Consider the following 23,887-nt stretch of genomic DNA (forward strand, 5'->3'; position numbering starts at 1 on the left):
GAAATATAAAAATAAGCCTATCAGGATGAAAACTTTGCAGATCACATCTCCCTGATGAAAAGCAACCAAGCTTCAAGAGGAGACAGAAGACCCCCTCTATGAAGAAGTGCTACACACTGAAAAAAACCTGCACCATGAATGTCCTGGAAAGGATGAGCACCAACCTTAAACAAAACTTTCTCACGGCTACCTCAGAAGATGTAGCCAGGCAGCTTTTGGCATACTATACCTCTCTGAATGAGGCCAGTCATAAGGGGACCCACAACAGAAACATGGTCAACTCCTGGTCTCCCTCCATGTTTTATGTGATTTTTTTGGGAGCGAACAGTTTGCTTTGTGAGCCGTAGCCTTAGCTGACGCGGTTTCCGCGAGGGATTTCCTCAGACAGCTGCCTGCGGTGATGCGGCACAGCGCCAGTCTGGTCACGGCCCGGCCCCCAGCCCCGCTGCGGGCACCGGGCACCTCCTCACTCCGTCGGCCCTGGCGGCCAGAGCGCCCGTCCCTGCTCCCAGAGACACAGGGACCCTGGGGCCAGGACACCAGAGGAAAAGGCGGCTTGGGGACATCACTGCTGCCCGCTGCGGACTGGGCAGATCGGAACGTGTCCATTCTCTGTCCCTCTCGGGCTACCCCTGCCCGTCCCCCTGACCCTCTCGGCTCACCTCGGACCCTGCGGCCCTGAGGCGCCTCGAGGAGGGGGCGGCCCGCGTCCTGTCTTTGGGAGCGCAGCCAAGGGAACAGGCCGTGCTTCCCGCAGCGGGGGAGCAAGTTCCGAGAAGCGCCTCACCCGGCTCCTCGAGGTGGGAGGAGTCGCCGCCCTGCCCGGGGAGGGGCGGCCGAGCCGCTTCCCGGCACTGACCGGGGGGGCCGGCGCGTTCCGTCGTGCGGGGACCCGGCTGACGCGGCCGTGAGGGAGCTCCCGGCAGCTGCAGGTGAGTGGTGCCCGTGTCTCCCGGTCAGGGCAGCTCCCCGTCCCTTCAGTGATCCCCCCTTCTCCGCTCCGTCCGCGGGTGTCCCGTTCGCCCTCGCTGAGGGGAGCTCTGTCTGCGCCACTAAGGAACACCCACCTCTCCGCTCCGCACTTGTTATGAAGAGCGCTGTGGAGTTTTGATTTGAGTTTTAGCACTTCTGATGCCCTCTCTACCCTTTGCCCGCTCGTTCTCCCGTGTTTTGTAAGCACACTTCGGGACGGCGGTGCGGGAGGGCTGGAGCAGCACCTCGTACAGCATCTCCGTCCTCCGGGATCCCGCCAGCATCATCGCATACAAATGAATTTAAGGCGCTTCATGACTGTCTAGTCTCCTCTGCTTTCAGGATGCCACTGCTTAGGTACAGCATAAAAGCTGCTGATTTCACTTGTGCAAAAATTACCTAGGTGGGTAGTGGGTAAAATACCTCGTGGGATGAGGATGCTGCACCTGCCAGAGGTTTGGTTTCAACATCACCTGTGGCCACTGCTTCAAGAAAGTGTTGACTTGCTCAGAAATGTGAGCCCAGACCTTAAAATCTGGCATCATACAGCGAAAACTTGCTACTCCCACTTTCTTTTAAGCAGCTGAAATCCATTGCTTGATCTTAAGGCCGTTTGGGTAAAGTAGAAAACGTGAATTCTAGTGTGGTTCCTGAAGTTTTTGGAGTTTGACTATTTTTCACATAACATTTTTGCCTCTCTTTTTGTCTAAATCTTGCATGTGTGGACCAAACTCCAGCACAATATAGATCCTAACAGAGTTATAAGTAGATAATGCTTGATAATTAACTTCTCTACAATTCTCTACAATTGCTGACATTTCTTTTCTGATGGGTCAGGAGAAGTTTTACCAAGTTCATCAATTGCTTTATAGTTTTAGATCCCATTTCGCCCCTGTTTCAACTGTGGTTTTTTTTGGATTCTTGTCTTTGTGGGACCATGAAATGTGTGTTTTTCTATTTTGGCAGAGCTTTTTAGAAAAGTAACAGCATGCATCAAAGAGCTTTCTGTTTATCAAAACACAGGAGATAAAACTACCTCTCAGCGGTCAAATCATTACTTGTGTTTCAGACCTTAATTATAGAAATTACTTTCTTTCTTATGTAGCCTTTTAAATTTGTTGCTCAGCCATTAAACTACAAAGGCTTATTAGGAGCTTTCAGTGTCTAATACATAGATGTATTTTGTGTACTATTGAAACCACCTTTAAAATTGCTTGGGAGAAAAGAAGCAAGTACAAGGACTAAAGGAAAGATTCATCCACTTTGGAATGTGATATCTCAGATACTTGTTTTCTTTTTAGCATTTGGGATTGTTGACAATCAAATTTTCAATTTTCTGTATAAAGTGTGATTTTTGTTTCAGTTTCCATTCCATCTATTTAGCTGGAATGTTTTAGGAGACACTACTTTACCAACACTCCGTAGCTTCCTGGTGCCCTGTTTGAAGGAAACTGCCTTAGTTGAATGTCAGCTCTGCACTGTTGGTTTTGCAAGGGATCTGTTGGGAATTGTAGAAATCAGGAGAGCAGAGGCACTCAGTGTTGTAGAATCTTTGTACGGATCATTGACTTAAAGACTTCCAGCTCCTTTTGACAGTTACATAGTTATCTCCATTTAGGAGACAAAAAACCTCACCAGGAGGATTAGTTAGCCTGCCTGTGCTCCGCTTACTTTCTAGGCATGCCTCTTTGTAGGCTGTAGATAGAGTTTATTAGATTTTGGCACTAAAATGTCACTTATGTTATCAATGTTGTGTTGTGTGGTAGAAACTTGGATTGTGATTCTGATCCTCAGTTAGTTTATGAAGTAGAGGGAATAACAACATAGGATGAAGAGTGTTATGTATTATTACTTGATTTGCCTCATTGACAGTCTTCTTCCATGTCTGCTTTAGAGAAACTTATTGAGTCCATGGTGTTCATGAGCTGGTATCCATATCTAATATCTAAGTACACTCCATTAAATAGATAAGTATGCTGCAACTGAAAACATTTATTTTCTCTGCCTGTGTACATGCTCAGGTTCATTTAAGAATTTGGCTTGTGCCAAAGCAAAGCCAAGGCCATTGAGAAAACAAAGTTGTATTAAATATGATTTGAAATATGTGCCTTGCAAGATTGCTACAAATCAGATTAATTCTGCAGTCAGTTTTGACTAGATGTTCATAGCAGGGACTTCTTTTCCTGTCACACACAAGTTCCAGATGCTGCAACAGTGTGTGCACTGTATAGCTCCAACTCCTAGTCGATTGACTTTTGGTGCTTCAGTGACTTTGAAGTGGTGTTTGATGAAATGTTAATCTTTGGTGTGTTTACTAGGTAAATAATGAGAATTTCTTTTTCATTTCATGCATGGCATCATGAAAACTTTGGCTTGGACAGGACTTTGGGGATTGTGTAACCAGCCTTTAGTTCTGAAGGAGAAATTGTCTATCTGGAGTTATTTATTTAAAATATTCACAGACTACCTACTTAAGGAAATTTCATTTTCTCAAAGGTAATTTACGCCTGTGCTGTCTCCACTTCTTGAGTGACTCCTCTTTAATTGTGTTTAATCTGAGCAATTCCTGTTGCTGCTGAGTATTATTCAATTGCTGTCATGTCTCCAAAATAATTCTGTTCCATTGAAGCATCTATCAGTGCTGATTAATTTCAAGATAGGCAGGGGACTCCCAAATCTTTCTATATTAGTTTTGTCACATCCCAGGTTACATTTTTTCTACAGGACAATTATAATTAGACTATGAAGTTATGATTAAAAAAAAACAAAACAGACAATAAAACAACTAGTGTTTTAGCCTGCAGCCTGACAAAACGAAGCAAGTCTGCTTTATTTCCCCCAGAGAATTTGAGTTTTTATAAGAATGGAAAGAATGTACACTAAAAATGAAAGATTTATTACTCAGCTAACTTCTGTAGTCCTGACAGATCATTTTGTGCCAAACTGACTTCAACTTGCTACTCATCATCTCCCCTTTTCTGGCTACCTGTCTTCATTCCCTTTGTTGTTCTATTTGCGCTTTTGTCAAGGATGTTGTTAATCTACTGCCATCATTTTGCTGTTCTTACTTTCTTTTTTATTAAATTGATAATGTATTTTGTAGAACTGTAGCCAAGACACAGACTTATAAATGATGATTTTTATAAAAGTACTTAATTATTGATAATACAGTATAAGTGCTTGACATTCATCGGTGGTAATTATTATGTGTGATTAATTTGTTAGTCACAGGCAGATGTTTCTGAATAAAGAGGATTTAATTTAAAATATTGCTTTTATATTAAAGACCCTATTTCTTTTTTCTCAACTAGTGTTTCATTTATTTAAAATTCCTTCATATTCTCCTTTGTTGGAGAATTCTAGGACTTTTCTCATGAAAACCGGTTTGTTACCTACAATTGCACATATTACCACAATTTATTTATTATGCACTATTCAACTAGATTACTAATATACTGAATAGTGAAAACCATTGCCACTATCCAAAATATGATTGTATTTCGGTAATCGATTATTATATTACACTATAGTAGCATAAAGCTTTTGCATCAATAAAAGTGATCCAGGCTGTGCCATTAGTGACCTGGTGGTGTAAATGATTGGAGCTAGGTAGTTAAATTAGACATCAGTTTCATGACAATAGTTGAGAATGGTTCTTAAAAGCATAAAAAAGTTTGGATTTATTTTCCAAATAGGTAGTAACTTAAACAAGTAGTCTAATATGTAAATATTCCACAGTACCTTCCTACTGTTTTTAATGTTGGATTTAAATGATTCATAAGCAATGGGGCAAAGTTTGTGTGTCCAACCCCAAAGATATGTACAAAATTGGGAGTCTTGCAGGGCCAGATTTTCATCATGCTGGTATAATTAAGTCAGGAGATATCCTGCTGAACCTAACTGACCTGTCTTAGAGCAGAGAATTGCATCCTTTGACTTTGAAAACAGATTTAGTTTGTAAGATTTGGGTTTGTATCTTAATATAATTTCATATAGCTTGAAAAACAGCAATCTGCTTAAGGAGTTACCAGAAGTTTTAACATGATCAGCCTTGAAAAAGTTTTTTTGTGTCATTTACTTACCACTCTCTTCTCTGTATTATCTTGTTTATTCCAGACAATACATAACCAATTATTTTTACTTTAGGTGCTAAAAAACTCTTGAAAAATCTAGAAAAAAAATTCCCTGAAACAGTTCTTGGAATAATCTAATAGTTGCATGTGAATTCAACCTAGCTTCTCAAAAATATTTAGATTCCTCATACATGGTGATCTTAGTGTTACATAAATACTTCTGAGGATATTTGTTTAGTGGCAGGAAAGACTGCGGAAGCTTATGCATTAGGCAAGACAACGATCACCTGGTAAATATGGAGGCCTGCATGTGAAGCATTTGACCTCACAAGGAGAAGTTTGGGCACACTGCAGCAAGGGTGCTTGTTGTGCATAGAGCCCTGGGTTGCAACGCTGCATGCAGGACTGTTCTACAGCATTCATGTGACCTTTGGAAACACATTTTTAAAAAAAGTTTGAAGTCTTTATTTTTTGTCCTTCGGAGGAATTTAGAGCTTCTCAAAACCATTTAATTTAATTAAACCTATTAGACTTAAGAGTCTGCAGCTCTGCGGCATTAAATCAGAAGTTTTCTGCTAGAAAAAAATTCCATAGTGAATTATTGGCCTTTCTGAAATCTGTAAATGTTCTGTTCTTAGCTTTAGTGGAGACAAGTAATTTTGGATATTTCCTGCTAAGCAGTTGCAACATCTGTTACTGAGGTAGTGACAGAAGACTATCAGTATTCTGCACAGCTTCAGAAATGTAACATGTACAGGTTTTACGTTAAAGATAGCTGTGTCCGTTGTCCTGTTCCTGTTGTTTGTACTCCTTGTACCCTCTGTGCCTGAGAGCTTTAACCATTCTGCAGCCTGATGTTTAGCTTTCCCTTTGGCATGGAGGAGTTTGCAAGTGACTCATGTCTTCTGAAATCTAACATACAATCAGTCCCTCAGAACTGGGCTGTGCAAGTCCAAGAGTTCCACCCTGGCACAGCGTGAGTGTCAAAGCTGTAAATGGAATGCCAGATAGAGCTCTGTGGTTCTTGAAATGACAATCCATCTGGGAATGGAACTTGCTAAGACTTGATATGTGTGTTTCAGCTCCAGTCTAACTAAAGCCCTCCATATATACTGTCCTGGATGTTGACAGAGGAGTCTGCTGGATTCATCAGTCAGGCTGTAGGTGGGGCAGAAATCGCAAGGTATTTTGCACCTTTACTACACTTTTCCCCTTGTTAGAATGGATCTCTTCTTTCTTGTGCAGGAAGAAAGCCAAAATATATTAGGGCAAACTTCTGCTTCAATATTTATTTGAAATAAGTGGATAAAAAACTTTAAAGATATTGTGTGATTTATTTGTTTAGACTCAATTGAGCTTTTTGAGTATAAAGTTACTTTTCTGTAACTAGGTCTGAAAAACAAGAAGTTTAATTTTTTTCATTCCTTATCTTTCTTTGTGCATTCTTCCTGAATTTCTCTTAAGCTTCCTGGAGTCTGTGTGATTGGGTTTTTATTTATTAATTCTTAAATATAGTAATATTATCTGCACTATTGTTTGGCATGTTGCATTTTTCCAGAAAGAAACAAATAAATAAAAATGTTTTCTTTGCTGTTAAGTTTTATGCAGGAAAAGGTAGACAAATGATGAATCACTTCATGATCCTGGCAGTACTGCTCCCCCTGAGGACGTGCCACACTGCATACTCACAGCAAGGTAAATGTCTAAGTGTTTGATTTTTTAATTTGAAAGCAGTGTACAGAAACTGAAGGGATTTACAAATCAGCTTGCTGATTTGTAAATCCCTGATCAAGAAACATGTCACACATTTAATCAAATTATTCTCTTTGGTAAGGTGATGGAGCAACTTTCATTATTACATTTTGTAACCCTGTTATGCAAAATTACCTGTTGAATCAACAACTTGCAATGATGTGAAGCCAAAGTGTATTTATTTATTTTCTCTTCTTCTTTTTCCTATGATCTGTACTGTCATCTTTAAATAATTTATTTCCTCTTTGACAAGTTCTATGGTTTTTTTGTTTTTTTCCTTTCTTTTTTTGTCCCATCTCTGAAAACTTTAGCATTTCTGTTGGCTTTTTTTTGATTGTGCCACAAGATTCTAGGACCAGAATTTTATTTTTTACACTTGACATACTTATCAAATACAAATACAAAAAGCAAATATGCATATTTGAAGGGGAAAAACTTGAATATAATGATAACTTTTTAAAAGGCTGTGTATTTTAAGGTAAAAAATACTTCTTGTGTACTTGCTGCTAGTAATAGCATTTGGGTATGTCTCCATTAAAAGAAAAAAGAAAATTCTTAATTGACCTTTCTGTGAACACCACTAAGAAGGCAGACCTTACCAGGCTCTAGTCTGCATTGTGGAAATTTTATTGTCTTTTTTTAAGTTGGTGAAGAAGGAAAAGACATGTTTGGGGTTTTAAAATATATTTATTATTGTACTGAAGGGGTAATATAGCTCTTTCAGACATTTTGTCTCTTCAGCCTTGAAATTCATGTGTTCACACACCAGTCACCCAAGTCTCAGTTTTGAGACTTATTACTATGGCTCCTAGAATGGCAAAACTTTGTAATGCAGGCAAGTCCAAACAGTTATTTCATTACAGTAACTTCGTCACTTGTTTCCACATGCAATTTTTCAGGAATAAAATTAGTGTCTGTTGTTAATCATAACTGTTCACAAAGTCTTGAGTTAGCTTGCAAGTTAAAACAAGTGTTAAGATGCCTTGATCACTTAATTTTGCTTGGAGAGGATGTTGTAACTGTAAATGCTGCAAATACTTCCACATGTTAAAAATACACTACAAAATTCTTTAATACCTACACTGTAAGTTGGTGGTCATCAATATTTTGGATATATCCTTAACTATATTGTTTCTTCTATATTTTAGTACTGTGTGTAAGCTCCAACTGATGATCTAGACTGTTTTATGCCAGATTCTGAAGAAAACAAAATAGTGTGGGGTGTGAAGTGATATGTTGTCTAGCTGAAGAGAGATAGTGGAGGGACACTTGTACAGATGGAGAAAAAGCAGAAACTAGTAAGACCTTAGCAGTTCTTTTATCAAGCTAATTAAGTGTGGCAGGTGGAAGTATTCTTTACGGCAAGAAAAGGGATGATATTTTCACTTGGAAAAAAAGAAACAGATGCAGAGAAGAGATCCAGGCTCATCGTCAATGCAATAGGCATAATAGTGACACTTGCAATTAGAATTGGCTAGGAAAAAAGCTGAAAGAGGATAGGAAAATTCAGAAGATATGCAGAAGTTTATTTTAATGGTGAACCCTGAAAAAGAAAGGGGTTTCTGCCAACTGGCTGGCTTTCCTTTCAGGTGTATTCATTTTCTTTCCCTGGACTCTTACATTGCACCATTGAATTTCACTGAGAGACTAGCAGGGTCCTTTCCTTCCCCCAGTTCCTTTCTTCCTCTGTTGCTTCAGCAATGCAAACAGAAAAACAATAGACAACAACAAGGACTAGCGTTCTAGATCAGCTTGTGTATGTGAAATGAGATCCCCCAAGAGATTTGGTACATGGTACTTCAGATAAACAGATGATGAATGTACAAGTAAGGTTGACCAGAATACTGGAGACAAACAACATTACGGTCAATTCTTTAGCATAGGTTGTATTTTAACAGTGTTTATCTTGTTTTGATGATATAAGTCTGAAAAATGTGGGAAAATGAAGTGTGTTTTGTCCTATCTTCCCAAAATAAAGTGATACTCCACTTCCACAGTTAAGTTTATAAATCACTGTGTTGTTTTGGTTGTTCTGGCTCCTTGCCTAGTCAGTTGTTGGCAGTGAAGCTAATAATAGTATTTCTTGTTTACAATAAAACCTAAAATTGATGCTCTGTCACCATTCAGTGAAATATACCCCCAAGCCTTCCACCTTGTTTATTCAGTTTCAGACAGTAATTGTCATAGGTACTGGCTTTCCTTATGGCTGTATAAAACTGATGCCCATCATTTTTCAAAGGCAGCTGTGAAGCAGCAGATACACCTTTTAAGGTATATATAAGTTATACTTTTTATGGTAATATCATTACCATAGTCAAAAAGGAAATTTTATTTCTTCGTGTGTGAAACATTTTGCACTTACCTTGCTGAGACACTAAGGTTGTCAGTTCTGCTTTCACATAAATTTACGTGTTAATAATTTCTTGGTAATTATATATTAAGACTGCAGTGAGACTTTATAGAAGGTGTGTGGCATACATTTCTTTCTCCAAAGCACTTGAATATACCATAGTCCTGGTTCTAAGACCATGTGTTTGAACAGTTAAACTTGATTACTTCTCCAAGCTTATCTGAAGATGCCCATACCAATAGTTTTCTCTAGATGGGAAGCATATGGTTTTCATTTTGCTCTGACTTTTAGTACACTTGAAAACTGAATAGTTTAAAAACATCCCAGCAGTTTTTGGATGATTTGCTAAAGGAGAATTTTTTCTTCCAGCAGTTTTTAATAACTTTGTACTTTCTTTCCTCCATTTATTCTTTAATTATAGTCTGGGTTTTTATAAACAACAAAGTTGTTTGGTGTCTGTATTCTCATAATAAAGAAATATGCTTATAAAATTTTATTTGCTTCCTTTGATTGACCAGAGATTGTTATAACTGCTGCTTGTCTTGAGCCTTTCTTTCCCTTCTCCTCCTGTAAAAATCTCTGTGTCAGAAAACTGCTGCACAGAGGTTAGGGCAATGCTCTAGATACTCCAGGATAAATTGCAGAATGATTTAGATACATGATGGCTACCAGAAGCATCTATCAAAATGTAGATTCTCAGTCTAAATCTCACAAGCAGAATGCTTGTGTTTCTACTAGTGATACATGACGAAAGTTTCAGGTTGTTCAGTGGGTGAAGTGTTTCTGAGACACAGGAGTGGGGGTGGCAGTTTTGTGATAGGGGGCTGCCGAGGTCACTCAGTCCATTGTGTCCCTGATGATTCTGGCTGTAATGTGGCAGGAATGCACAGAATGAGTTCTATTTTATTAAAAGGCATAGCTATTTTTGTGTCTCCTTTCTGTGTCTTGGTTAGGATAAACATTCTGATCTTGTCCTTTTGCAACAAGCAGAAGCACCTTGAAAAGCATCTGGCAAAAGAAAAGCCTAGTTATTCAGTCGTTTCAGCTCCCTGGCTTCATTTACAACCAGATCTAATTTAGGGGGTTTATGTTTGTTTAGTTTTCAGGAAGTAGAACAAATCAGTGAGTGCTATATTTAATCTCTTAGGGTTTTTAGGGAGGGGTGACAAAGGAATAATCTAAAAAGAGGAACCACTTACAGGGTTTTTTGTAGTTTTCCGTAGAACAATCTTGCAGGGCCTTTTATTTCCCAAAACCAAAAGGGACTTCAGTCTGGCTTTTAAACTTTGCTTTATCATGTCATGGTCTGGAATTAAATCCAGACTGAGAGAAGTATACAAGTGCCATTAGACCTAAGTGTCTAATTCCAGTAGAAGAATCCATGGCCATGACCTAAGCTCTGTGTAGAGCAACAAGGAATGCACTTAATACTAGACTATGATCTAAGCTAGCTACTGGGGGGAAGCCCTTATCCTCTTGTATTAAAATATTGGTTTTGTGTGAACTCCTTTAGTTTGTATTAAGTCAGAGATCAAAACTGAACCCAAAGTTTCTGCCCTAATGATATGAAGGCTTACTGGGGTTTGTGATTTTTTGGGATTTAGTCCTTCTTAATACATTGTGTTATTCCTCTTCATAAGATTATGGAGGGATGGATCTGTATTCCCATAAAACTGCTAGTAAATTGAGAGCATAAAGAAATGAAACAGCATACCAGATATCATGGTGGGGAGCTATTGAATAGATTCAGGAAATTAATTTTAGCCTGCTGATTCCTTAAGAAGAAGAATTATCTTTTCTTTTGTCATCATCAGCATAGGTTCTGTTCACTTTTGTTTTTTCCTTCAGAACCATCTGGTGTGGAGTCTAACTTACCTCTAACCATTCTTTTTTCAGATCTGCTTTGTAACTTAGCTAGACAGTAATATTTTTGTGCCCTTTTTCTGCTCCTAGAATCTGATGTCTTTCCAGTAACGTACCTTAATGTTTCCAAGGATTTGGATCTTCAGCGGCTGCTGGTGGAATGGGATGTTGTCAAGTCAGCGCATGATGCTGAACTGGCAATATCTTTTCAAATACAAGTCTGTCAAACCGATGGATCTGTGTGGACAGTAAGTGTACTTAGAAAAGAAGTGTATAGTCATTTACAATGATAGAAGATGTAGTGATGTCTCTTTCTAAAGTCTCTGTCCTGATAGTTTTCCTTAGCATCTAAACCAGCAACATTTTCTGAAGAGGAGATCACCCAAATAATAGACTTAGGCCTGTTCTGGGTGTTTTTCTATTTGTGACTTCTGTATGGGAACAGTCTCCAAAGAAAATTTAGAACTTAGTTAAACTGAAAAACTGCACTAGCTCATTTAGAGTTGCTATTGGTCAAAAAGTACATAAAACAGTCAAAGGCTTATTCGTCTGGAATCAGGAATCAATAAAATAAAATAGGCATTGTTATAAATCACAGCTTACTTTGATCACCCTAGTTGGTGATGTTCTGTCTCTGAGTTTGAAGAACCGCATCTTCTCTGCAAATGAGCTCTACGCAGTTCTGAAGATTTTTACCACTTTGATATGCTGGATAGGATTTTTAGCCCAATGAGTAGATCTAACCCTGAAGTAAGTAACTGGGGCCGTAATAGCAACAACCTTATGTTTTGGGTTTTTTGAAGTGTCCTTCACCAAATTATTTTTAACTTGTTGGAAGGAAGTAAAAGTGTTTCAAATCCAGAGATGTAGTCCATTCTGTTATTTGTAATAAACATGACAAGTTACTTTGGATGTCACCATACAGGAGCATAGTTGCTTCTGTGTTTTTCTGAAGTATGAGTACCTATAAAGAAGCTCTGTGAGTCTGCTCATAGCAAAGCATGGACAGCCTATATAACTTCTAGAGCCATGGCCACATTCATCAGGGCTATAGCTGAGGGGTTAAATTTTGAACTGATGGCAGACTGTTTCTCAGAGCAGTGGTAATATGAAAGTGCAGATGTTGCCGATGGAAAGCAGTACTGGAGAGAAGTTCTCTACTGCTCAGTGTGAGTCAGGGCTTTGGCACAAATCATATGAGCAGCACAGATCTATATGCTGAGAATGTGGAATGGTTGCTGTAAGAAGTACTAAAACATGCAGAATGATAGAATCTCATATGTTGGAAAAGCTCTATGAGTTTTTCATTGAGTCCAGCTGTTAACCCAGCACTGCCAGGTCCACACTAAGCAACATCTCTAAATGCTGAATCTGCTCATCTTTTAAATCACTCTAGGGATGGTGACTCCACCACAGGGCTATGTAATCCAGAGCATTAGGATGCATTTGTAGGTGGCATCTTATGTAATTGCAGACGCAAATAACCTACAGAGAGTCTCTGAGAGCAAACCTATGTCATGAGAAGCAGGGTCTCACTCCCAAATATGTCGGCACATCAGTCACTCCACCACTGCTAGCACAGATTGTAAGCAGTTGATTAGCTGACTAGTTACTTGGTGTGAGATCACATGTAGCTAGTAGAGTTTCAGACATTCATTTTTAAAAGCATTTTTCTCCTTTGAGTTTTCCCACTGCTTTTGATTGTATTTCCAAATCTTCACGTTGCTTTGTTTTCAATACTTTGCCTTACTGCTTTTTGTTTGCAGGAGTTTCAAAATGTCACACTTGATAAATTGAGAAAGCCTCTTCATTGGACATGGGATTCATGGAATTCAGACATACCTTTGGAGTGTATGTTACGTGCTGTGAGGATCAGGAGCAAGGCAGAAACATCAGAAGTCTGGAGTCAGTGGAGTTTGTGGGAGACTCTCCCGGGTAAGCAAAACAAGACTTTGTAATATTGGAGGTTTTTTTCAAGTATGAAGCTAGTTTGTAATTCACCGGTGAATGTAACCATGGAGGACAGTTCAGGAGAGATGGCATCATATCAAGAATCCATTTGCTCTAAGCACTAACTAGTTCCTTATATTTTGCCAGCAATAATACAGGCATTGCTATAATTTGCAGACTATCTTCCTAAGCTAGTAGACCAAAAGTTTTAGAGCTTTTCTTTTACTCACACATTAAAACAATGTAGTAGATGAAGTGACATGGTGCCTTGGATAGTCACATCCCTGGCCCAGACTCAGGGAAAGGAGGGGAAGCACAGAGCTAAGAGCTACATGATCTGATGAATGTGTGGCTTTTATCTGGGATTCATAGCTTGAATTGGTATTACAGAAGCAGAGAGAAACAAGCAAGTCAGCTCCTTATTTCACTTGGAGGGAATGTCCTGTGAATTCTATGAGAATAAACAGGGAGTGAACCAATAATGTAATTAATGATATCACAAAATTGATCTTTTTTTTTGGATTACCATGTCTTACTAGAGTAGTTTGGTTTCTACCGCATCTTGTTTAAACAAAATATGTAACTACTTTAGAAAACACGACTGTGGTGATTTTATAATGAAACACTCATTTGGAGCAGCAAGGGTTTTTAGATATTGGAGACATTATGTCTCCAGCAGAAGAGGCATCACAGGTATTCACTTGGATTGTGGCACTCATTTCCCTGCTGTTGTATAATGGGCAATAAGATGCAAGACTATTTTTTGTCCCACAGTCTCCTCAATCTTGGAGATTTTCTTTTTTTCAGTTGCAAGTGGATGTGGCTTAAAAATACTGTTTCTTGGTCACAAACTGATCCCACATTACAGAGCTGATACAGAGCTCTCTGAAAGAAGTAACTCTAGATGTCATCAGGTTTTTGGGTCAGAATCTTGAGAGTAGATTTTACCTGTTCAATATATATAAAAGGCTGTGAGTCACTTAAATTCCACTAGCTTTTCCATCCAGCAAGCAGTCCAACACAGAAAGCTATGCGAGTCTCATTCCAAGTTGATTATCCCCTTGATCTGATTCAGTCAATGTTGACTCCTCTTAGCTGAGCTCTGCATGAGCATCAGACCATGATGGTTTTGTAGCCCCCTGTTACAAGTCTTCAAGAGCAGGTGGTTTGGATATAAGCAACAGCCTGTGCATAGGAGCAGGAGGTGGTGTTCCTTTGTAAAGAGAATTCTTGACAGAACACTTTTGTTTTCCTCTAGGTGGAAGGCAGTAAAACAGATTTAGTCTCTTAGGTAGTTTGTTGGACTACATTACATGTTTATGAGTTTAAGAGAAAGGTAATATTACATGTGAAATTAATCTCTGTATTTGCAAGAATACTAAATAAAAGTCTGAATGCATAATGTAACATTAGCTATTTCTTGTGTAAATGCTTAGTTTTGTGTTCTGGCTGAATTTTTTTTTTTCTAATTTACAGGCCTGGACGCTTCAAATAGAAGTGAGCCACAAATCTTTCCAAAAGAAAAAATTTTAGCAGAAGGCTCTAATATCACTCTTTGCTGCATCGGAGGGAAAGGTCAAACCATTAAGGAATTCTCTGTATACCCAACTGTTAATGTTTTCAAGTCCACAAACAGTCCAGTCACACTTCTCACTGTGAGAAATCTGTCGCATGATGGAGTGTCTAACATTCATGTCTACTGTTACGATGAGAATAAGCGGTCACATCAAGCAGCTTTCTTTGTGGGTAGTAAGTGAATACATTGTTACAGTTTTATTTTCCTCTTGTTATTAACTCAAGAATGACTGTAGGAAAAATGGATGGGGGAAAAAAGCTTGCTGTAAGTTGTCATGCTCTTGTCATATCTGGCTGAACTGCATCTGACTTGAGATCTGTAAACTTGTATAGACGAAGCAGGAAATAATAGCATTAAATTAATTAATCCTATGACAGGTGGTTGATTCATAAATATACCCACCTATTTAGGAGTTCAGCTTCATTGTTTGTGTGCGTGTGGTAAAAACTCAGCACAGCCTCCTTTTTGAAGGCCAATAGCAATTTTTAAAGATAGAAAATACAGATTGAATAAATGAATGAATATTAAAAAAAGATAATGGAGTATAAAAGTGTTTGATTACTATTGACTCTTGGTGTTATCCTGACTATCTCTGCAGAGTGGCTATTGAATAAGTGTAATTTCAGTATTAGCATCTATAGTAAAGCAGACTTCGTATTTAACCATTATTTCTAGCTTGCTAATGTATTGAAAAGGTTGATGAGTTTTGCCTTGACTGCTGTGATGTTGTTGTTTTTTTGGTTATTTCATCTGACAAGAACCACCTGATACACCTAAAGATTTTTCCTGCCAAACTCAAGACATGAAAAGAGTAACATGTACTTGGAGAGAAGAAGAGACCTATCTCTATGGAAATAATTCACCACGATACACCTTGTCTAAAACGTAAGTCTCATTGTTATATTAACTCTGATCTGTGCTGTACCAGTCACCTTCTTTCCCTTAGAATCTGTGGATTTGTCTGTGTAATTAGCCGCTTGCCTTTTTCCACCTCACTGATCACTTATTTAGCAAAGCTTGACCAGTGCAGAACTGCTCTGAATCAGACTAAGTATAACAAAGTTGGCAGTTCTTTAGATCAAGTTCTGCCTGATAAAGCTTATTCTAACCCTTCTTTTAGTTAATATGTTTGGATATTGTTCAGTAGGTATGAGGACACCCTGAAATCAGGATGTAGATAACTTAAAAGTGTAACATAATTCTTGGGTAGCACATGCAGCAAACAGATAACTAGGATCTGATCTGCTGGTGGGCTGAGTATTAGTGTGCTCATGATCCATTAACACTAATTCTGACTCAAACTTAGCACTCTGCCTGATTAACCTCCCTGGTTATTTTCCTTTAGGATTTTAGAGCTTTTCATGTTGATGTTATCCTTCTTGAGTCCTTGAGCCACTGACAACCCTATCTCAAATGTCCTTCTTGTGTCTATAATTTCTGAAGTTTTAGCTGGCTTGTTTACTTTAAAAAAAATCTGCAGACTTTCTCAAAGCTCTTTCTTAGCATGTCTGAGTCAAGGCTACACAGCTGTGACATACCAGACATGACCCTTACATGAGGAGAGGGGCTTTACAACAAGGCCTGCAGAGAAAGGGTAACTCCTAAAACAGGACAGGTCATAATCAGAACAAAATTTCATCAAAAGATGTCAGCGGAAAACAGGACAGCATTGCACATACCTTCTGGTTCTCTACATCACTCACTTCCATTAAGATACTGTGATGCTGATTTAAAAATGGAAGGTTAGAAGATGCATGTCAAGATGCAGTTGAAATTACAACTTCTTTGAAAATCTTGATGGTAAACATGTAAATTATTTAAGTCTTCGCAAATAAGTGTCTGATTTAGACTATCCATAAGGAAATTTCTAAAAGCAATGTAGCTGTATCTAAAAAAGACAAACCTGGATTTTTAGGGAAACTTTCTTTTAAGAGTGTTTGTATTCATCGTACATCAAGCTAAGGTAAAGAAGTGGGTGGCTTCTTATACAGAGCTCCTCAGCCTTATTTTTTATGATGCTGTATTCTAGTTGGACATCAGAAACTTTCAGGATCTATGTTGATTGTATATTGTGGACATCAATTCTCTCTCTCATCAACATTTCTCTCTTTTTGCCCTGCCTCCTACCTGTCACTTTCTTTGGTAGGTCATCCCAGAAAACGGCTCTGTGCAATGCAACTTGTTCTAAGCAGTGCTCATGCTCTTGGGATATCGGCCAGCAGAGGATCTGGAATATCACAGTGACTGTGGAAAACCCACTAGGAAAGAAAACTGCCACTGATGTTTTTGATGTAAATCACAGAAGTAAGGGTTTTTTCTGTGCCTTTGTTCAGGGCTTTTTGTTGCTCCTTCTGAGCTTGATACTTCTGTGCCCCGGTTTAAAGTATGGAAGTCCTTGATTTTTATCTTCACAGTTTAATTACTTATCTGTCCCTATGCTATAGTTACCTGCTCTCTCTTCAGTTTCATCTTTGAGAAGTTGTATGAACAGTAGAAAGTGGCTTTACTCCAAAGGTCAGATTTGGTTATTGGAATGACTCCTTAATGTTTCAAAATCTGCTGCTTTGCTGAAGCTGGTTAATGGAAGAGAAAGCAAGATGATACAAGGATATAAAATGGGGCATTTAAGCAAAATATCTGCATAGGTTACTTGGGAATTGGTATGATATGAGATGTGATACATGTGTAAGAGCTATTGCCAGGAAAGAAGTGATGGTGCTAATCTGCTTTTGGCCCCAATATGGGACAATAAGGGAGGAAGAGTAGTTCACTGGTGACAAAAACCAGGTTATTCTCTGAGAAGTATATAATGGCTGTGGTTCTTTGTTCCCTAGTAGTTGTATCCTTTATCTCAGTGTGCCCAGTATTCACTTGCTGAATACTCTTACACAGCAGTAAAGGATTTCAGAAATCTTTTGGAAGAAGTAGCATTGGCATTGTTTACCAGAGCATAACTACTGACAGGAGTCAGTGTTAGAGTTGTGAATAAAATTTCTGTCAAAGAGGTCCAATTCTGGAGTGTAGAAATGTGCCAAATGTTACCATGTTACATCAGGAGCTTCTGCCAGGCCATGAGGTAGAGGATTTTAATGGTTTGCAATAAATGTCTCTCTTCCTTTTGTCCATGATGTTTTAAAATATTTCGAAGTCAGTACAAGGGGATTTTTAAACTTTGTGTAACATATACTTACATTTACATTCTGAAATGCAATTTATATGTGTTTCTTCTAAATTAGAAGAAAAATCTGTATTTTTATTTGTTTTTACTACTCAGCTAAAAGATCTTAATATACTATTGCATGTATTTTATGTTTTGCAAGAGCTAACTCACATTTTCCATTGGCAGTGTATCCCACTGCACCTTTCCAGATTTGGGAAGATGGCACAGATACAGAAATGACATTGCACTGGAATTATGAAAACAATGAAGTTGAACTCTTTTGTCAGACTGAAGTGGTCCAACCTGATGGCAAAGTAGAACTGGTATGAAACCTGAATTTCCTAAACAAAAACATAGTGAGGATCTTTCTGATGTGAATAAAAAATGATTCCCAGCAATACAAATACACTGTAAGTCTTGTGAGCATGTTGATGTGTCTGTTTTCTGGATTTGTTTGCTTCCCAAGCTCTGCACTGATTATGCGGTCCATGTAGGCAGCCACTGTTGGCTCTCATTCACACTCCAAGCACTGCCTGTACCCTGGCAGAAGTACATGGTGTGACTGGTCTGTGGGCCTCAGTGCACTGCTGAATGGGTTCTGAGATTTGTTGAAGTTAGTGAAAACACTAAGGGCCTAATAATTATAAAGTTGTATAATATATAATACATATACATATACATATATATATATATATATATATATATATATATATATGTATGTATGTATGTATGTATGTATGTATGTATATGTATATATATATTAGCTACTGGTAGTCTTGATTTGTTTTTGTTGTTCATGGTATTTCACACTTACCAGAGCAGTGTTGAAGGTTTCTTTTGTATCAGTCCAAACTTTTTCTGTGTGCTGTTGACTGTAGTTTATGGTAGAGAATCTGGTTTCTAGTGATGGAATCCCAGAACAGTTTTTCTTCCCTTCCTCTTCAATCTCCTTGAAGATTATTTGACTAGATTCCTTATCTTTTCCCACCTCTTCCACAAATGGTGAGCTTGATGGACTCTTTGCCTGTTTACTGTCACCCCTCTGTAGCTCTTTTCTTAGAAGGCAGCTTGCCTCTAGCACATTAAAAAGGCTCCGTGCAGATCACAGTCAAAAAGGCTCAGTGCAGATCACAGTCAAGCTGCTTTCTGTCTTGATTGTAGCTTAAGATTGTAGCTGTCAGATCAAGTGACCACTGCAGTTGGCCATTGCAGGAGACAGTGTTGAGGAGAGGCTTAAAAGCATGCTGGCTTTTTGACTCTTACCAGAGCTCACTCTGTCTCTTAGGAGAGAGTGAGGTAAAGGCTGGGAAAAAAACATGGAAAGAGAAGGTGGCTGTAGATTGCTCTGCAGATCTGAAGATCTGAAACAACATGCTACTTTTATATGAGGTAATAGCCCAAGACTCTATGAGGCCAAGATTTCAGTAAATTCCCTCCTGGATGTAAAAAGTACTCATGTGGTGGGTTCTGAGTAACTCAGACAGTTACACAGAGGTGGCTTCCAGCTCTCCTTTTGAATCTCTCCGTCTTTTGATCTTGTGCATGATTTGCCTTTTTTTGATTGTTGTTCTGTGACTGTCTTTCCCAAGCGATGCTTAACTGGCTCTTGCAGGGTCTAGAGGAAGAGCTGTTTTCTCAGAGAAGAGCCCCTTGGTGAGGATGCTGTTAGCTGTGCCTGTTGTGTCTTTGTGTTTTGCAGCACAACAGCTCCGTCGTGGATTCGCGGCGCATCACGGTGCGTGGGCTGCAGCCGTACACGGAGTACACGGCCAGGGTGCGCTGTGGGGCGGCCAAGCACTTCTGGAGGTGGAGTGAGTGGAGCCAACCCCTGACCACCAGAACAAAGGAAGGAAGTATGTCCAGCCTGTTGGGAAACAAAGTTTGAGGGATGTTCCTTTGCCACATCTCTTTGCTGTTTGTTGTTACTGATCAACTGTGTAGCTAAAGCAGAGGCCTGTCGCATGCATAATGAAAGAAACATGCTAAGCAAACTCCAAGAAGATGGCTTCTTAAGTAATTTTCAGCCTACCTACTGGGTCTCAGACATCCCCTGCAGTGCAGGCAGTGTGAAATCCAGCTGACTGGGAAGATGGACAGACTGAGTTACAGTGCCCTGTGAGGCCTGGAGGAATGGTGCAGAGGTGGGAACAAGAGTCTGGTGACTGCAAACAAAGATTTTCTAGGGAAATCATGCAGACTTTAATTCAGAAAAAGGAATAAAGGGAAAATGATGTTAAAGGATAATGTTTGGGCAAGACCTGGGAGTGATGGGAAAAGGTGTTGTGAGTGGAATTTCTTGAAATGGGAGGAAGCAGTTAAACTGCCTATCCTTTCCACATGAGAGCATTCTCATTTTATTGTTTTGCTATATTTATTGCAGCTCCATCAGGGAAACTGGACATATGGAGAGAAATTACACCAGTTCTTGGGGGACGAAATGTGACCTTGTTCTGGAAGGTGAGACATCCCTACAGAAATAAAAGCAAAGCCCTTTATAAAGGGGTTGGAAATTTCTCCCATGAATTGTGTGCAGCTGATAGCAATTCAGTATGAAAATATCTTTTACAAATCTAAAACAGATTGTATATAAAATATATCAGAACACATGTATCTGTGATGGTGTGCTGTCCTGGAATTTCAGACACACAATTCTGTTTTTCTAAGTATTAGAACAAGACAGATCCCATAACCAAGGCTTCTGCATTTCCATTTCGACCAGTATATATGAATGTATGGAAACTAGTGTTTATATTCTTACAGAAATAACACATCCTGTTAGTTATTTAAAATACTGAATGATCCTCTCATATTTTTTGAGCAAAATTTACTAAGTTATTGTTCTCTTCCTCCATAATTTTTTTCTCAGCAAACACCAAGTTTTCAAGCAAATGGAAAAATTATTTCATATGCAGTAACCTGGGAAAAAATAGAAGATGGCTCCCAGCTTGAAAGCATCTCCTTTTCTTCAGTCTACAATAGCACAAGGATTTTCATTGATAACCATTCCTACAGAATTAGTGTCATGGCAAGGAACAATGTTAATTTTTCACTTCCTTCAGTATTGATCATCTCTAGAGCTACAGATAACAGTAAGAGTATTTTCAGTTATAATTATATTACTAGAGTTTTGTTTCTACCTGTTTTGAGTGAAGACATAATTTATCATCTTGGACAACAAATTAACCTTACCTCTGAACTCACGCTACTGCTGCCTGAAAATTACTACTGTATTTTTTCCTGCAGGGTGGCAGCTGTATGTTTATTAAGCTTAAATGTAGAGAGTGTCTCCACAGAGCAAAATACATTTAGCCTAGAACTAGGGCCTCAAACCTGCAGTGAGTGCCTTGATGGTGCTTCCACTGCCAGTGTGATTAGCCTCTTGTGACTCTCTGACTCTAGGTTTCTGCAGCTGATGTTTTTTGTGAATATGTAGTAACAATTGCTGGATGGTTTCTGAGCTGTCAGCTTTCAGCATGTGAAAGGCCCCATATGTCATTTAGCAAAGGAATGCAACTCTTTTATTGTTGTTTTCCACTGGTTAGTATAGGAACTGTATTGATCTTTATTTATGAGTCTGAAGTGTCAGGCAGGACAATAATAAGAGATTCTGTTTTGTTCATTCCTAGGCACTGAAGAGCTTAACGAAGGACAGGTTAATGGTACAGATGATGGCATTTTTATCTCCTGGGAGCCCAGAAGTATATATAACAGTTACATCATTGATTGGTGTAACTTTCCCAGGTTGCAGCCTTGTGATTTGCAGTGGAAGAGATTTGGACCCAACACTTCCAGTGCTGTGATCAGCTCAGGTGAAAGCCAAACAAATATTCTTTCTGGCTGTGCAGCAGTCCTTCAAGTTGTGGGGGTTAATTGAATTTAGGAAACACATAGTTTTTTAAAAATATCTTGAATATTGAATTCTGTGCTGTGCAGGTGTAATTCTTCAAAGGCATGTGACATCATGTTTTTCCTACCAAAATAATTAGACACCACAAATTTACCAGCACAGTTATGCCTTGGAAGGCAGCATACTATATTAGAAAAGTCAACACAGTATTTTAGACGAAACCTCTTCTGTGTGGCTTATAGCAGCATCTTGAAGGACGATGGTGAGGTTAATGAAGAATTGAAAATAATTTAGCAAGAGATGCAGAAGGGAGCTCTGTCCTAGCTGTAACATGGATCAGGAGTTTATACTTAGGCAGTTTAAACCCACAGTGTAGGGAGAGGTTTGGTGCTGTCAGTGTGCCACAAATTATGTGTCTCAGCACCAGTCCTTGCTTAGAGGATCAGTTGCATGTTTTTTATCCTGGTTGTGGCCAGTAGACCTAAATCCTTTCTGTCTGTGTGGAAGTTTCTCTGGCATGCTTCCACAGCTGCATGAATTTAGTTTTCTTGGTGCCTCTCAAGCTGAGAGCTCACCTTGGAATGAAACTCTTTTGAACAAAATTTGATTGAACACACATAAATTTGCAATAAAGGAACTGCACCTCAGTTCGCACAAACATACAGAAACCTGCATGTAATGAAGGGGACTGTGGTAACACATGGTAAGAGTATTGTGAAATTCTTCAGTGGTTTGTACTTGCTTAATGTGAATGGGAGTGGATGTCAGTGAGGATTACAAGGAATGCTGATACCTGGTATGTGTCTGCATCAAATAATCCAAAACACAGCCTTTGCCTGTGCCAGAAATGTAAATGAAATTGTCTTTCTTTCTGGTGCATTTGGAGTTTATTGTTCAGTCCCCTTGAGTACTGCATGGGGAAAAATATATATATATAAACCTGTCTCTCAGTTCTTTCTTTCAGACAGAATAGATGTGTTTAATTCACATAATGCACACCAAGAATTGGCTTGCCCTCTGTCTCCTTCAGTTGCTTTAATAGCACAATAGCACTCAGAGAAGGTGTCTAATAGTTTATTGGCCTTGGTAGGAAGCAATTAAAGAAAAGTAACATTGAAAGACAAACCATAGCCTATTTTTGTTCAACTGTTTTCTAGCTGCTTTTGTTCCGGGGGTGAGATACAAATTCCGCATCTATGGATCTGTTGCGAATAGAACCTCCTTACTGGAAAAGAAGATTGGTTATCTTAAGGAGCTGCGTAAGTTGGCAACGTATTTGGGGTTTGTGCATTTGCTAAATTGATCTGTCACAAATAAAATAATTGCCTCCTCCTACAGCTAGATAAAATTGGAGGTTTTGTGTTTTTTCTGTATCTTTATTGAGGCATTTAAACATTCTATGTCAACATACAGGACCTACATGGAGGATATTTGGCTAGTGCAGTGACCAGGTAGAGCCCATGTTTATTAGGAGAGCTAAACAAAGCTGTGATTATCAGTTATTGCTTCATGTTTTAGGTGGATGCATGAAGGCTCTGTGAAGCTGATATTTTTGCAGAGAACTTTGGCTTTGTTCAGCTTTTAAATACAAGAAAGATATAAACATGAACACCACATGGGAGTGTGAATATTTCAAATGATAAAACAGTCTTGAAGAATAATTGCAAGTGTAACTCAAATTTCCTTTCTTCCAGCTCCTCGTCTTGACCCTATTGTGAGAAAAGTTGACCTGACTTACAATTCAGTAACACTGTCTTGGGATTCTTATCTCACAAATGAGTCAGAGCCAGGTTTTGTAAGAGGCTACCATGTTTATGTGTCACCTATACAAGGGAACTGCAATTTGAAAGGATCAAAAAAGCACATTCTTTCAGGTAACTGAGCTCTCTGCTACACAAGGTTGTGCCATTGATACAGGTGGAAGACTTGTTGGTATTGCAGCATCTTAGAAAGTTCACATTAGGCAGTCTGGCTGGCTCATTCAGCCGTCTCTAGATTTCAACACCATTTGCTTTTGGTTCCTCTCCGTGCTTGAGGTGCTGGTAGGCAGAAGTGATTCCTGGCTTTATAGTGATTTACAGCCCTCATCCTGTTGTCCATGACTCCTTTTTAGCTCCAGAAAAGACTTTGGTGCTATAGGAGGAGTTCTGCCTCTTGTGATGTGAGTTCTGGATGAGTGTTGAAAAGCATCTGGTTGTGGTCTACTTGGATAGAAGCCATAGGCATGTTAGTCTTATTAGGATTTGGGGTATTTTAGAAACACATGGGATACCATTTATTTCCTTCAAAAGTGGAGCACTTTATAAATTCCTCATGTAAATTTGTTCTTAGTGAAAGTTTTTGT

General features: G+C 39.0%; 1 protein-coding gene across 3 annotated transcripts in view; it reads left to right on the forward strand.

The window, feature by feature from the left end:
- The first annotated feature begins 332 nt into the window (after window positions 1–332).
- The window catches only part of LOC119696144 (oncostatin-M-specific receptor subunit beta-like), a 30,618-nt gene continuing 7,063 nt past the window's right edge, over window positions 333–23,887 (forward strand). The window contains exons 1-16 of one of the 3 annotated variants that reach the window (XM_038125779.1): window positions 333–932; window positions 3,354–3,468; window positions 6,128–6,228; window positions 6,644–6,740; window positions 11,101–11,258; window positions 12,777–12,945; window positions 14,437–14,709; window positions 15,295–15,421; window positions 16,683–16,840; window positions 17,883–18,019; window positions 19,396–19,549; window positions 20,077–20,153; window positions 20,563–20,785; window positions 21,323–21,505; window positions 22,701–22,802; window positions 23,238–23,417. In XM_038125779.1, the coding sequence (XP_037981707.1) occupies window positions 6,668–6,740; window positions 11,101–11,258; window positions 12,777–12,945; window positions 14,437–14,709; window positions 15,295–15,421; window positions 16,683–16,840; window positions 17,883–18,019; window positions 19,396–19,549; window positions 20,077–20,153; window positions 20,563–20,785; window positions 21,323–21,505; window positions 22,701–22,802; window positions 23,238–23,417 (2,014 nt within the window). In that variant the 5' untranslated portion in view covers window positions 333–932; window positions 3,354–3,468; window positions 6,128–6,228; window positions 6,644–6,667. Of the gene's footprint in view, window positions 933–961; window positions 1,330–3,353; window positions 3,469–6,127; window positions 6,229–6,643; window positions 6,741–11,100; window positions 11,259–12,776; window positions 12,946–14,436; window positions 14,710–15,294; window positions 15,422–16,682; window positions 16,841–17,882; window positions 18,020–19,395; window positions 19,550–20,076; window positions 20,154–20,562; window positions 20,786–21,322; window positions 21,506–22,700; window positions 22,803–23,237; window positions 23,418–23,887 lie in introns of those variants that run through there. The other 2 variants (XM_038125780.1, XM_038125778.1) reach the window with 2 other exon arrangements.

Source organism: Motacilla alba, chromosome Z, assembly GCF_015832195.1.
Source record: "Motacilla alba alba isolate MOTALB_02 chromosome Z, Motacilla_alba_V1.0_pri, whole genome shotgun sequence".
Taxonomy (NCBI): Eukaryota; Metazoa; Chordata; class Aves; order Passeriformes; family Motacillidae; genus Motacilla; species Motacilla alba.